The 14,460-nt window shown below is 34.3% G+C and overlaps 2 protein-coding genes and 1 pseudogene across 2 annotated transcripts; 1 reads left to right on the top strand and 2 right to left on the bottom strand.

Moving 5' to 3' along the window:
* The first annotated feature begins 1,181 nt into the window (after window positions 1–1,181).
* LOC120122801 lies at window positions 1,182–3,231 on the top strand (annotated as a pseudogene).
* A 239-nt stretch (window positions 3,232–3,470) lies between these two features.
* Window positions 3,471–5,636, bottom strand: LOC120122883 (dol-P-Man:Man(6)GlcNAc(2)-PP-Dol alpha-1,2-mannosyltransferase-like). The gene is made up of 4 exons (XM_039141929.1): window positions 5,182–5,636; window positions 4,088–4,284; window positions 3,896–3,985; window positions 3,471–3,809 (listed from the first exon to the last, which is right to left on the bottom strand). The coding sequence occupies exons 1-4, from the start codon at window positions 5,252–5,254 to the stop codon at window positions 3,672–3,674; spliced, it is 498 nt and encodes a 165-aa protein (XP_038997860.1). The 5' UTR covers window positions 5,255–5,636; the 3' UTR covers window positions 3,471–3,671.
* A 1,627-nt stretch (window positions 5,637–7,263) lies between these two features.
* LOC120122779 (phosphoenolpyruvate carboxylase-like) lies at window positions 7,264–12,645 on the bottom strand. Its single transcript, XM_039141874.1, has 11 exons — window positions 12,518–12,645; window positions 11,910–12,099; window positions 10,976–11,367; window positions 10,793–10,877; window positions 10,477–10,699; window positions 10,238–10,341; window positions 10,064–10,151; window positions 9,561–9,715; window positions 8,287–9,285; window positions 7,814–8,200; window positions 7,264–7,717 (listed from the first exon to the last, which is right to left on the bottom strand). The coding sequence occupies exons 2-11, from the start codon at window positions 12,090–12,092 to the stop codon at window positions 7,442–7,444; spliced, it is 2,892 nt and encodes a 963-aa protein (XP_038997805.1). The 5' UTR covers window positions 12,093–12,099; window positions 12,518–12,645; the 3' UTR covers window positions 7,264–7,441.
* Between the last annotated feature and the right edge of the window lie 1,815 nt (window positions 12,646–14,460).

The following is a 14,460-nucleotide window of genomic DNA, read 5'->3' on the forward strand; positions in this document are numbered from 1 at the left end:
TAAATGTTGAAGTAAAATTTTAATATATTTTTAGATAAATTATGTAAAATTTAATATTAATTAAAATTAAAATAATACATGATATATTTAAATAATAAAATAATATATTATCGATGAATTTTATATAAATAATTTTTATTTAAGTATATTATAGATGAATTTGTATATAAATAATTTGTATATAAATAATTTTTATTTAATAATTAGAATTTCACTTGTACAAAAATATAGAACAAGGTCAATTTGGTAAAATATACATTCCAATAATCTTTTATTGTTTCAACCAAACATTGTAATCTTACATTACTGTCAAACAAACCAAACACAGTAATGTAACATTCCCAGTAATGTGTTAGGTAATATTACTTCCGGTAATCCTATTCCCTAACCATGTCTTTCAAAGAAAATTCAGCATTTATTTGCTGCACTACAGCAGCAACTTCATCCTCTTCACTTCCTGTGATGATAATATCATCAACGTAAACCGTTAGCAAAAGTTTGGAGTCGTTACAGAAAAGATGGACCACGACTTGACTCAGCATCCCGAATTCGTGTTGAGAGCATGGAAAGATGAAACACATTTTAAATATGAATTTTAATTGAACAGATTTGGTAGTTGGAAGATGTATCTGGCGATTGACAACTTTATCTAGTGCCATCGTATGTGTATGTCTTAACCGCCTACCGCAATAGCAGCACTAGTAAATTGCATTACATTACACACATCACATGTTTCGGCATCCGACGTGTTCTTTTAGGAGATAAAAACTCTTTTGAAGATGATACCAAACATGTTTCGAAACATGGGAAAATTTTCTCAAGAATTCATCGTCTGTGGACAACTCGAGATTGACAGTCATCTATCTCAGTTACTTCTTGACCTACCTCCCATGAAGATATAAATGATCGATGGAGACAGCACCCTCATCGGAATAAACAATGGCAGAAAATTCATCACACTTTTCTTGGAAAGAAGAGCGGAGAGAGAGAATACAGTTTAACATCTAAAAGTTTATTAGCTTCTTATTATAAGCCAGTTTTTCAGACATTCATATAATCATGTCTCCAGTGTTCCGTGGCACCTTGTCCTTTTCTTTTTCTAGCAAAAGAGATGGAAAAAAAACCTGACAAAACAACAAAAAACACCGACAGGAAAATCAAATAAAACAAAACCAAAGAATGGCCTAGGATCCCAGAAGCACTCTGAAAATGGCTCTCTTTTGCAACTTCACCATTTTCCAAAAACCCTTCGTTCCCTCTTGCTCCTCCCAGAAAACCCAGTTCTCTAACACTCCCCAAAACACCAACCAAGACACCATTTTCAAAATCAAAGGACCTGCAACTCTGTCAGGCCACGTTACCATAAGTGGCTCAAAAAACTCTTCTTTAGCCCTCTTAGCAGCCACTCTCTGCTGCTCAGGCAGTTCACTTCTGCACAACGTTCCCAATATCTCCGATATCCAGGCCATGGCTTCCATCCTGAGCTCTTTGGGTGCTAAAGTTGAGTCCTTTGATGGGAAAATGATGATTAACAGTGATGGAGTTGGCAAAGTGGAGGTGGATTCGGAGGAAATGAAGAAGATAAGAGGTGGGTTTTTCGTTATAGGACCATTGCTGGCCAGGTTTGGTGAAGTTGTTGTGGCCTTGCCTGGCGGTTGTGACATTGGAAAGAGGCCTGTGGACCTCCATCTTCGTGGGTTAAGAGCTCTTGGTTCTGTTGTTGAACTGAGACAAGTACAGTAAATTCACTTCTACTTTCTTAGCTAGATCTTTGTTGATTGGCTATAGCAAACTGTTTTGGGGGTAATATGAGCTTCTTTTCGCAATGTTGCAGGGATGGGAAAGTGTGGGCACATGCTGCAAATGGCAAAGGATTGGTTGGGGGGAGATTTCAACTTGATTACCCGAGTGTTGGGGCAACTGCAACTCTTATGATGGCAGCATCCATGGCTGATGGGATAACTGTGCTTTTAAATGTGGCCAAAGTAATGATTGAAGGAATCTCCACTGATGTTTTTGTTCCTGATTATGTATAAACATATGGGAAGAAATCAAGAATTTCTGTTGTTCCTTATTTTCTGCACAATATTTTGAACACAGGAACCAGAGGTGGTTGATCTTGCCCATTTTCTGAACCACAGTGGGCACTGATCAAAGGCGCAGGGACTGACACTCTAGTTATCTGGGGAAAGAGCCTCTATGGTTCAGAATGTGTTATTAGACCGGATCGTATCGAAGCGAGCACCTTCATGATTGCTGCAGCAATTACTCGCTCATGCATCTCAATGTCTCCTGTCATTCCTTCCTCTGTTTCATGTTTGATCGACAAACTCTCAGAAGCTGGCTGCAAAATTTCGCAGCTTGATCAGCACATACTGCGGGTATGAAAAATCTTACAGTAACATGTTCTTTTGGGAATTTAATTTATTTTATGTGTGACTAGAAAACCATCGGCGCAGGTTTCAGCTGTTCCTGCATACGTTGGTGATGATTTGAAAAGTTTTGGTATAAAGACGAGTCCATTTCCGGGGTTTCCAACAGATCTGCAACCTCAAATAATGGCACTTCTCACTACGTGCAATGGTTCAAGCTTGGTGGAGGAGTCCGTGTTTGACAACCGTATGACTCATGGTATGTATGAACCGAGCCATAATATGACACCAATCAAGCATTGATTTTTCACTTTAATTTTATCATCCATGAAGAAAGGAGACAATGTTGCATGATTCTCATTGTTCTCTTAAGCATTGTTGATTTTCCGATACATATCAAGCCATTGTATGCTTGATTGCTTCTTCCATGAAATCAGTAATAAGCATTGTCTAATTTTCTCTTCTCCTTTGGATAGCAAGGGAACTGCAGAAGCTCAGTGCAAGAATTCAGGTTAGCAAGAGCAGTGCGGTAGTTTTTGGGAAAGACGAAGGAAGGTAAGGCATTCCTTTTGGTACAAGGATTTGGATGTTCGTTTAACTCATCAGAATCATTGAACATTTGATGATAACTTTTGGCAGCTCATTGTGTGGCTCTCCTGTTACTGCAAGGGACTTGAGAGGTGGGGCTTCACTTATATTAGCGGGATTGGCTGCAAAAGGAACCACCGTGATCCTTAAAATTGAACATATTGAGCGAGGCTATGAGAAAATAGATACCAAGCTTCAAATTCTAGGAGCTGATATCGAAAGATTGACACCGTTGCCCGTTCTATTATAGCTTCTTATTCTCAAATCATGCAGTCATTACAAGGATTTGCAGGCAGATTTACCCATTTCATTCGAAAACCATCAGGTAGCCGACTATAAGACCTAAATTCTACCGGTATTCAAGCCTTTTTTTTATGATAAGAGGCCAGATTCAAGAACATAAGGATGGGTTTCAATTGTCGATATCCATCCTTGTTGAAACATATGCAGCTTTGTAAAATGACAATAATGTGATATTAATTGAATCTCATTCTCTTGTTCCTGCTAAACCTTCAGTATCATATACAACTACAAAATGGTCTAATCGCTGGGTTCCATGAATGTTAGTGTTATAAATTTTCCTTTTCCATTTTTCCCACTTGGAATAACATGAAAAATGTGGAAAAATGCCATTCTAGGCAGTCAATGGGCACGATACTTCTGAAGGAAAAAAGACGAGGAAATAAGGAGAAACAACTAACATGTCATTCATCATTCTAGCTTTGATACTCTCTGCAGAAGTTTGTACATGCCAAAGACATTCTTCTCCTGCCACAAGTACGGGATGAAAAATGACCAATATTTGGCAAGTGAGAGCTCCCTGTCCAAGTATGGTAGTGCTGCAATAGGCTGAAACAGGCACAATTTAATTAAATTATATAAAAAGAAAAATATATTAGAGAAACGGGAAAAATATATAAAATATGATATTTTACCTCCCATGTTGATGGGTCATTTCCACAATAAGGGTAAGGCCGGTTCAGCTGCAGCTCAACTAGGAATGTACAAGCTCGAACATCTTGGAGCTGCAATTTTCAGTGGGTCAATATACAACTGAAACTATAACAGTAAAGCATAAAGATTGAAGTTGATCTAATATGAACTAGGTCATAGACAGGGTTAATTACATATTGCTCATCTGATTCTTTGTTTTTATTGTTGAAGTATGGTGGTGCAGCTGCAGTCCCTCCCAGAGTATCCTTGAAAGGGAATGGAAGAATACCTCGGAATCCATCATCAATCCATCTCACCACACCAATATGATCAGGCACAAAAAATGATGATGGGTAACGATGCCACTCACTTCCAACACAAAGTACAGAATCTGCAAAAAAAAAAACATCCGTTGTTGTTTGAACAGCATTCTTCAGCAAAAATGCCAAACATAAACAATTAAAAAAATTAGCAAAAGAATGCTTCTTCAGAACTTTTATTAGAACTACAAGGCAACTGTAAAGGAAGGCTATAGCCATTAGAAAAAAAAAAAAAAAGGCAACATACAAAGAAAATTTAGTTGTGCATTCTTGATAAAGTCCTGCATAAAAATAAATGCCATTTATTTCAACCTATAAGTAACTACTAACAAGCCTAATTTCAACCTATCATACAGTTAGATACTACCCAAAAACTTCAATCAAAATCCATTTCAAAATGCATCCACACCGGCACAAAAACAATACGTCAATACCAACTAAAAGCTAATCACTGAACTCTATTCAAACCTATTTTAAAGAAAATCTACCCCAATCCTTATTGATAAACGCAAGCACCATCTATGATCTAACACGCTCAAAAACATATATTCATTGATCCATAGACCATACGCATGAAATTCATACATCACCTAGCAGTAGCTGACTAACTTCATTTCTTACTTCAATAGTTCACAAATAATAACAGCATCATATTTCCCAAAGAATTACATTCAAGTTCCTCGCTTTCCAGTTCTCACTCGCTAAATAAAGCATAAATACCTCTAAAATCAACACAAAAACTCAAGGCATCCTTTGATTGGTACTTGACTACTTAAAAATAATAATAAATAACCATACTCAACAAACAAAAGGTCCAAGTTTTTTATACTTCAAAGATAAATTTATTTTTTCTATTTAATCCAGAATCACATTTTTAGATCAGCTTACATTTTATTGAGTACAACCAAGTAAATTTTACGGGCAAGTACGTATAAAATAAGGCTGAATTCGTATGTAGGCGCTTTTACCTATACTCCCAAGTTTGGAATCCGGATTTTTAGAGAAGATAATGAAGAGGCTCCCAATAATTGAAGACTCCATCGCAGTCGTGTATTATATTCGATGTGGCGCTCATGTACCGTAGCATTCCCAAAGCAAACAACACCGTGAACCACCCCAATACACGGTCTTCCCCCACGCTGTCAGATGATGATGATCGTCCTGGTTTGTCCTCTTTCGTGTATGATTCTGGCTTCGAAGATTGTGGTGGCGACGATGACGGAATATCCGACACCGTCGCTCGCCTTTGTCGAGTCGAGAGAGACATTTTTTGGGGAATTTACCTCTTTACTGTTCTCGGGTTTGAGAGTGGGAAGTGACTCAGCGAGTGTTGCTTTTCTGGGGAAGAGAAGAAAATTGTTGATTTTTTACAAGAGGGGAGCAGTGGGTGCGAGAAAATTCAGGAAAAAGGGAGGTCCAGAATTATGCTTTTCTTCTTAATCAAGTCATTTTTTATTTTATTTTTTTGGCTTAAAGTAAGAATAGCCCAAAGTTAATTTTAAGTGCCTAGAGTATTTTTAAAAAAAAATAAATATTTAATATTTTTTCTGTTATACTTTTAGGTGTCTAGCGTTGTTAATATTATATGTTTAGATATTTGGATTGTAATGGTCGTTAATTCGATCGTTAAATGACACGTGTCAATTTTATAAAATTTTATAAAAAATATTAAAAAAAATATTTAAAAGAAAACTCATTTTTCTTGAAATTATAAAAAATTAAATTTCCTTAAAAACTTAATTTCAATCCCTTTGTCACATTTGATCACTTCCAACCGGCCAAAATTCCAACGGCGTGAGATTAGTTGAATTGCTCCAACCTCTAATTATAGCGACCAATCGACAATTATAGCATGAAAAATCTCTTTAGTTGATCATGAAATCTTGTTTTTACGCAACTATTGGGTGTTTGATCGATTGTTAAAATAAAGGGTTTTGATGGTTGGCCAGTCGAACAACATTGGGTATTCGATTGATTGATGGCTTTGGTAGCGGTCAGTGGTCCCATGGGATTGAAATTAGGATTTTTTGGGATTTTGGAATTTTTATAATTTTAAAAAATATCGAGGTTTTTCAAAATAAAATTTAATTTTAAGTTTTTTAAAAATTAAATTTTATATATCTAACACGTGTAACTTAACGGTCAAATTTAACAATCGTTACAATCTATGCACCTAAAAATATAACATCAGAAACGTTAAACACCTAAAAGTGTAATAAAAAAAACTTTGATCACCTATTTTTAAAGAAAAAATAATTTAGATACCTAAAATTAATTTTAGATATACTTTGAACATTTATTTTTGTATTAAGGTTTTTTAATACATACATATATATATATATATATATATATATATATATATAATTTTCTATTACATTTTCAATTTTCATACTCTAATTTTTTTTATTTCCATATAATATAATTATATGAAGATATAATTAAAAATAGATAAATGAATAATTATTTAATATATTACTATATAATAGTGAATCAAAATCATTTTTGAGAGAAAGAAACTCAAATATAATGTATGTAATAATAATAAATTATATATATAAATCAACCAAGTTTATTTATAAAAATGATCGTAAGTTGGATTGAATCAGGTTTTTTAATCAATCATACTCCAATCTAATTAATATATCCTCTGATTCAAGTTTAAGAAAATTTTAGCCACTTCGAATTTGGTTTGATTTTTTAACATAAAAATTCATCTTTAATTTGATTCAATACAAACAATATTTTTATCAGATAAAATAAAGAGATAATTAGAAAAATATATATAAAAATATATTATAATAACTCCCCAAAATGTACAAAAGGAATATTACAATATTATTTTAAATAAAAAAAACCATTTTAAATTTGGACTGCCTCTAAATATTTTAAAAACTAAAAAGAATCAATGTAAAAAACTAGATTAAATCAAAATTTATCGATTTCATATAATTTACCATCTCTGGCTGCAAATGAGCAATAAGCTATAATCTAGAAAGACCAAAAAATGTATACGAAACACAAAAGCCTTGAAGGGTTTATTGCATGAAATCAAAAGTGTAATAACACTAACATAACCATAAAGTTTACAAGGGGGATCAAACCTTTGATCTTATGGAAGATAATTTAAATGGCATCCGCTGCTTTTCCTTTTACTATAAGAAAGCTCTTTCACGCTGAACACAACCTTCTTCGATGCATACTTGCACAAGTATCGAGTGGTAAGTCGGTTTAACCCGTGTTTTGCATGCCGGCAGCAATACCCTTCATGGTCAAGATGAGGGTATCCTCCAAACCAGGGGCATACTCGCTTGTTGGGTTCAGGTTTACAAGTTCATCTGCTGGTTTGCAGATATGCGGCCGCAACTTCACGTTGTAATTTGGGTCACGGATACGTTTGAGCGTGTAGGCCTGGCAAACGTTTAGTGTTGTTATGTATGAATCACGCAGCCGGAGTCTTTGCTTTAGGTAGGGGTCCCCTTCAAGAAGATCCTTGTGTCCAGCAATCTGGAAATACAAGCGAATTTGGATTTGTCTCACAATTGTATTGTTTTTTTTCTCAGGAAATATATGATAGGAGGTATAATGCTCCGGTTATCGTACCTGAAGAAGAAGGTGTTTTGTTTCCTTATAGTTGATCCTCAACCGCTCTCCGAATGACCACAGTTCTTGAGAAACAAGAAGTTTATCATATAAGGCTGCAATCCCGGGATCTCCTTTTGCGAAAACCATTTCGACTAAATCGATTGTCACCCTGAAGAAAGGCCATGCATTGTACATCTCTTGCAGCATTTGCAGATTCTTAATGTCCTTCTGAATCACATGTTTAAATGCCGCTCCAAAGCCAAGCCAAACTGGAAGATGAAATCGTGTCTGAGTCCAAGCAAAGATCCACGGGATTGCACGGAGGGATTCGATACCCCCACTTGGCTTCCGCTTTGAAGGTCGGCTACCGATATTCATCCGACCATACTCCAACTCTGGTGTAGCCTGCAGCCAAAGTAAAAAGTATTATCCAATAAAAAACTGCTTTTTAATAATTTAGATGGTGTTAAGAATAATGCAAGTGCACTTACAAGGCGGAAATATTCAACAAACCGAGGTTCTTTGAAGACAATGGAACGATACTCCTCAGTAGCAACAACCGCCATTTCATCCATCAGTGCACGCCATTCAGGCTTTGGTGAAACTGGTGGGTGCATACCATGCTCGAGTGTGGCAGCTGTAAAACGCTGGAGCGTTCTAAAGCACAAGTGCTCCTCTCCAAATGATTGCTCAATAACTTCACCTTGAACAGTAACACGAAGAGACCCGTGAATAGTTTCTGGTGGTTGAGATAATATAGCAAGATGAGTTGGACCACCTCCTCTTCCAACAGTTCCACCACGACCATGGAACATTGTTAGCTTCACTCCGAATTGCTTAGCAACCTTTATAAGCTCCTCTTGAGCTTTGTACAACTGCCAGGCAGCAGAGAGACGCCCAGCATCTTTACCTGAATCCGAATACCCAATCATAACTTCTTGCTTTCCATTGATCCGATTTCTATACCAATCTATTGAGAAGAGCCGAGCCAAAGCAGCAGGTGCTGCCTCCAAATCTGCAAGCTTCTCAAACAGTGGAACAACTCTTAATGGTTGCTTCACATGGCATTCACGTTGCAGGAGCTCAACAGCAAGACAGTCAGAAGGTGCAGTCGCCATTGAAATGATGTATGCTCCGAAGTTGTCTGCTGGGAGCTCTGCCAGGACAGTGAATGTGTCCAAAACATCAGTGATTTCTTCTGTTTTAGGAAGATCGGAACCAAACAATGGGCGCTTGCCACTTAATTCAGATAATAGCCATTCCTGCTTTTGTTCTTCAGACCACTCTCTGTAGGAACCAATTTCCAAGTGCTTGGTAATGGCATCTAAGACATCTGTGTGGCGGTCAGACTCTTGTCTAATGTCAAGTCTGACAAGTGAGAGCCCAAAGGTTGACACTTGCCTCAAGAAATCGAGAAGGCTTCCATCAGCAATCGTCTGGTCACCACAAGAGCAAAGTGATCTATAACAAAGTTCTAGAGGTTCCAGAAACTGCATAAAATTGAAAACTTAATTAGTGCCAAGGTCAGTTAAGAAGAAGTTACTATTGAATAATAGAAGGCATAAGAAAATGTTATTCATGCAAATCAAGAACCGTATGATCCTTCAAGGATTTTCACATACATGGGAAAAAACTTAAAAAAAAAATTGAACACATCCGTTTTGGATGCATACCAGACACTTGTACGCGAGTTGAATAACAAAGGGAAATTTCATGAAAAGTAGGTGCATTCCAAACTTAAACCATGATAGGGAAAAGTAGATACCTGCTCAATGTTGGTGAAAGTTGCTTCCTCTGAAATCTCAGATATACCATGAGATAACAATTGACGAGACCTTTCTCGTGTCTGATACAGCTTGTCTCTAACATCACCAAGAATCACGCGGTAGGGTTCACTGGGAGGTATTTGCTTCCAAAACTCTGCATCAAGAGTAATATCAACCTGAACTTAACCGATAATAACAGAAACTTGAACAAAATATTTGTAGAAACTGCCATTTCCAACTTGCATTAAGTCTAAATTCAATCTTTGAGCATGCTATAGAACATAAAATCTAGAAGAATCATGCCCCTTAGTGGGGAATTGGAGAACCCTAAAAAATTTAGTTCCATCTTTCCTACTTGTTGTTCTCATTATTATTCTGATAAAAATAACACTTTTTCTAACATCACTCAAGTGAAATGAACATAAAACCCAGTGCATAATCCAGATTCAGAAGAAAATGCACGCAAAACTGAAACCAGCATATATCCAGAATATATGTATACCTATGTAGTGCTTGGCATCTCTCCTTGAGGATCTAAGAAGTTTATCAGCACAAACACGAAGCTCATCACTGCAACGCCACATGGACAACTGCAAAGACATGAATAAGAACTTGCCTAAAATTGGTCTTCTAGAAAAATTTCTATAGAACATGTTAGATGGCACGAGCTTAATACCTCAAACATCAGATCTTCAATTTGGGAATAGTACAAATTCGCAGCCATCATTCTAGCCAGCAAACAAACATCCCTTGTGACCTCAGGAGTTACCCTTGGATTGCCTGCATTACATATATATAAAAAATGCTGAAGCACCCACAAAAAGATATTTGAGTACCTCCAGTTTTAACTAATTAAAAAATTAGTCCATAGTAGATGGTAGATCTTTAATATTATTAGTTCAAGTACAATTTTACCATCACGATCACCACCCATCCATGAAGAAAATTGGATAAGTGGTGCATTATAGGGAACACGTTCATTAATTCCAATGTTCTTCAAAGCTGTGTCAACTCGACGCAAGAATTTTGGGACACCCTTCCATACTGTTTCATGGAAGTAGCTCATTCCTGCTCTCATCTCATCTTGAGGTGTTGGAGGGGTCCTTCGAATCTCATCTGTACGAAATGCAGCTTGTATCTACATAGAAAGGGAAACCAATACAAACTTATGTGAGGCATGGATAGCAAGCTTATGTATACATTACAGAAATATTGTGACAAGTACATATACCTCACGCCCCAAAGCCTCATCGAGCTCCTGCCTATCATCTGGAGTAATATCTTTAGCATACAACTGAGCTAAACAATTCCTTATCCTGGACAAACAATAATCAGAAACATAATAGTGAACACAAGTAGGTTTTGAATTGAAACTGTTCATCAGAAAATGATTATTTAGAATCAAAGAACAAACCTTCCATGCTTCTGCAGTAAAGATCTTCGAACCGATTGAGTAGGATGAGCAGTGAAGACCAGATCCACAGTCTGGTTCTTAAGAGCATCAAAGACTTCCTGAGGAGATTTCTTCAGATCAACCACAAGTCTCTTGAGAGTTTCTTCGATGTCAGATTCGGTTGTTGCACTGTTCTCGTCAACAAAATCACCTTTCTTCAATTTGATCCTTCGACGGTGAGCAATCTGGACTTCCTCAGCCAGGTTAGCCAGGTTGAGCATGTGGGAAAAAACTTTAGATACAACAATGGAGTCACCAGGGTCCAAACTCGTCAAAACATTTCCCAATTCCTCAAGTTTCTTGGGGTTATTCTTCCCTTCATATTCAGCTGAAAGTTCATAACATTCTTGAACCTAAACAAATCAAACACCAAAAACACAATTTTATCACCATAAATCACTGAACAAGTTTTTAGAACAACCCTTTCTATTTACCATCTACCACAAAAATGAACAGAAAAGTTTGGAAGAAACAAATAAAAACTAACAGGATCTACAAACCAATCCAATATATAGCTCTGATCTCCAGGAGTTCAGAAACCAGAGATATGAAACTCTCATGAGTCAGTGTACACTCAATCTATGTTTCGCAAACTCTGATAAGAGCTGGATACAAGTAAGAGTACCACTATAGTCGTTTTTTCATATATTTGAAGAATCATTTACTCTGACACCATGTTCAAATGTGTTAAACAGAAGCACTCAATTGATAATGAAGCAAATTAGTGTCTCATACAAAGGATAATACTACCATGAGAATTCATCATCGTTTCAAACACTTCCAGCAATTAAAACTTCAAACTCCAACGTAGACTGGTTTCAGAAAACAAGGGTATCCACCAAACCATCAAAAACCAAAATTCAAAAAACAAAAGTGAAACAGAAGAATGATATACCGTTTCCTTGAGGCCCTCGCCATGCAAGTCTTGAAGAATATCAAGAAACCGATCCAAAAGCAACGCATCATATTCCACCAATTTATCATCTTCACTCACTTTAGCAGGAACCAATTGCCGTAACTGTGCATCAATGGATGCCAACTTCACTACCTTGCTATTGTCGTTAATGAAACTCGTCATTAGCACACTCTTAAAAGCTTAGTCTGCATAAAAGAAAATAAAACTTATCAGAACATCAGAAACCCGAATCAAGTACTTGATATATAACAAGATAAGTACCTTATACACAATACATACACTAGCAGTTATTTCAACGAGGAGGTTAAAAAAAAACAGTTGTATATTTAATTTATTTTTCGTTTTAAAATATATTTTGAAGTGTAAGTGATACAGACCCAGAAAAATAGAACTTATGAAATCAAAGACTGGGTACAAAACCATCTGTAATTCAATAAGGTATGCATAGTTTCATGGAGGAAAGTCGGGTCATCGTAAAAAATTATAAAAGCAGAGCATGTAAAAGAATAAATGAAAGATTAAGAACTAAAAAGTTAAGATAAACCCAGATTTGGATAATCAAAGTTAGGTTAATCATGATAAAGTACCTGATTATGGGTCACTGAGGAAGAAAACTTCGGATCAGAAAGAAAGAAAAAGAAAAAACTAAAGGGAATTATGACTTATGAGAACTAAGAACAAGTATGACGATTATTTATAGATGAAGAAAACAAAATTATAGTAAATAAATTAATGTTTAAATTTAAGTCTAAGATCAATCAAACAGTAAAATAATTATTTTCTTTTCACGGAATATTCTTTCAAGTGTAAAAGGATTTTCTATTTTGATTAAATTACTTGTTATTTGTTATTTTATTAATTCTTAGAATTTGTAGTGTCCTAAAACGAGTTAATATTTATTAAGTTCTCAAATTCTAATGTATTTTAGAGTAATTTTTTTTTGTTTTAGAATGTTATATGTAAAAAAAATAACACAATAATAAATCATAAACGATAAAAGTAGATAACTTTTCTATTAAATGTTTAACACAATTGTATTTCTAAAATAATAAATTATTTTTTATTTTTTTATTAGTCTAAATGAATACAAAATAATATTTATTCAAAGACTCTCAGTCATTTGAAATTGAACGACGCCTGTATTTGTGGTGTTCGAACTCAATACCTTAAAAATAATAATAATTCATTAACCATTGAAATCACATAATTCGTACTTGAATATTTTTTAATATATTTAATTTAATCAAAATAATTTATATAAATAAACTAGTGGACACGTCATGTGAAATATAATTTGATTCTAACTAAGGGACCTTCAAAAAGTATTTAAATTTAATACGAAATATGTGGTTGTAAACCATAAAAAAAAATCATTTTTTAAAAAAAATTTATCCTTGAAAGCATAGGCTATCACAAGATATCAAAAGAATAGATTATAACAAAGTTGGACCAAAAGCAAAAATGTCAATTTTAAAATTATTTAAAATCTGATTTATGAATACGTTTTAAATATTTAACCTAATTTAAATTATTTCCAAGTAGTTTATTTTTAAAAAATATTTAAATATTTGTTACGCCATATCATTGAATCTTTTAGATAAGGTAATTATAGAATAATATATGTTAGGAATTTTTTTGATCTATTAACATCGTAAACATATTTTGCATACGTAATTACTTGAATCTAAAATCTCTAAAAAAAACAATATTTTCTTTTATTATTGAAATCACTTAATGGATTCTTGAATGTTTTTAATATGACTACACAAATAAATAAACAATAAACATTTACATAATTACGAACTGAAAGTGTTATTTTTCTTGTCATAGATTTAAGTAATTGTATATTTATGGTGTGTGTTTTTAATAATTAAAAAAATTATATAGATACGATCTTATAATAACCCTAAAATATTTAAAAAAATATTTATATTATTATATAAATTATTGTTTTTACATTGAAACTATTTTTATTATTTGAATAAGAAACGTGGAACATGATAAAGGCCTGAAATCGAAGCCGTACAGCGTGATAAGTGATTGAATTTGAGGTCATATAGCGTTACTATGACATCTTGCCTTATGCATGCAACTCTCGTATCATTTTGAAATTAGCGGAAGCGTGATTGTCATTTCCCATGTGGTTTAGCGGCATGGGAATATTTCTTTAGACTTTTTATTAGATTTTGTTATATTTATTTATATTTTATAACTGTAGCACTACATATTATATATACATTTATCAGTCTCGTTCTTAACTTTTAAACAATATCTTTTATTTAAAAATATTTTAATTATTTTTCAGTTAAGTTAATATTAAATTAACATGTAATATTAATTCAATTATTAAAAAGTTTATAGTAAACATGTATATCGTAAATTGATCATGACATATCCATGTCCCGATTTCATTTATTTAAAAAATAAGTAATTAGAGAAGAAGCATATAAGTAATTTAATTTCAAGTCAATTTTAATTACATATTCTCAATAATTTACGTGTAATCTCGGTTGATTTTATGGAATCTGAA

This window comes from Hibiscus syriacus, unplaced genomic scaffold (assembly GCF_006381635.1).
Source record: "Hibiscus syriacus cultivar Baekdansim isolate YM2019G1 unplaced genomic scaffold, ASM638163v2 tig00001120_pilon, whole genome shotgun sequence".
Classification (NCBI taxonomy): Eukaryota; Viridiplantae; Streptophyta; class Magnoliopsida; order Malvales; family Malvaceae; genus Hibiscus; species Hibiscus syriacus.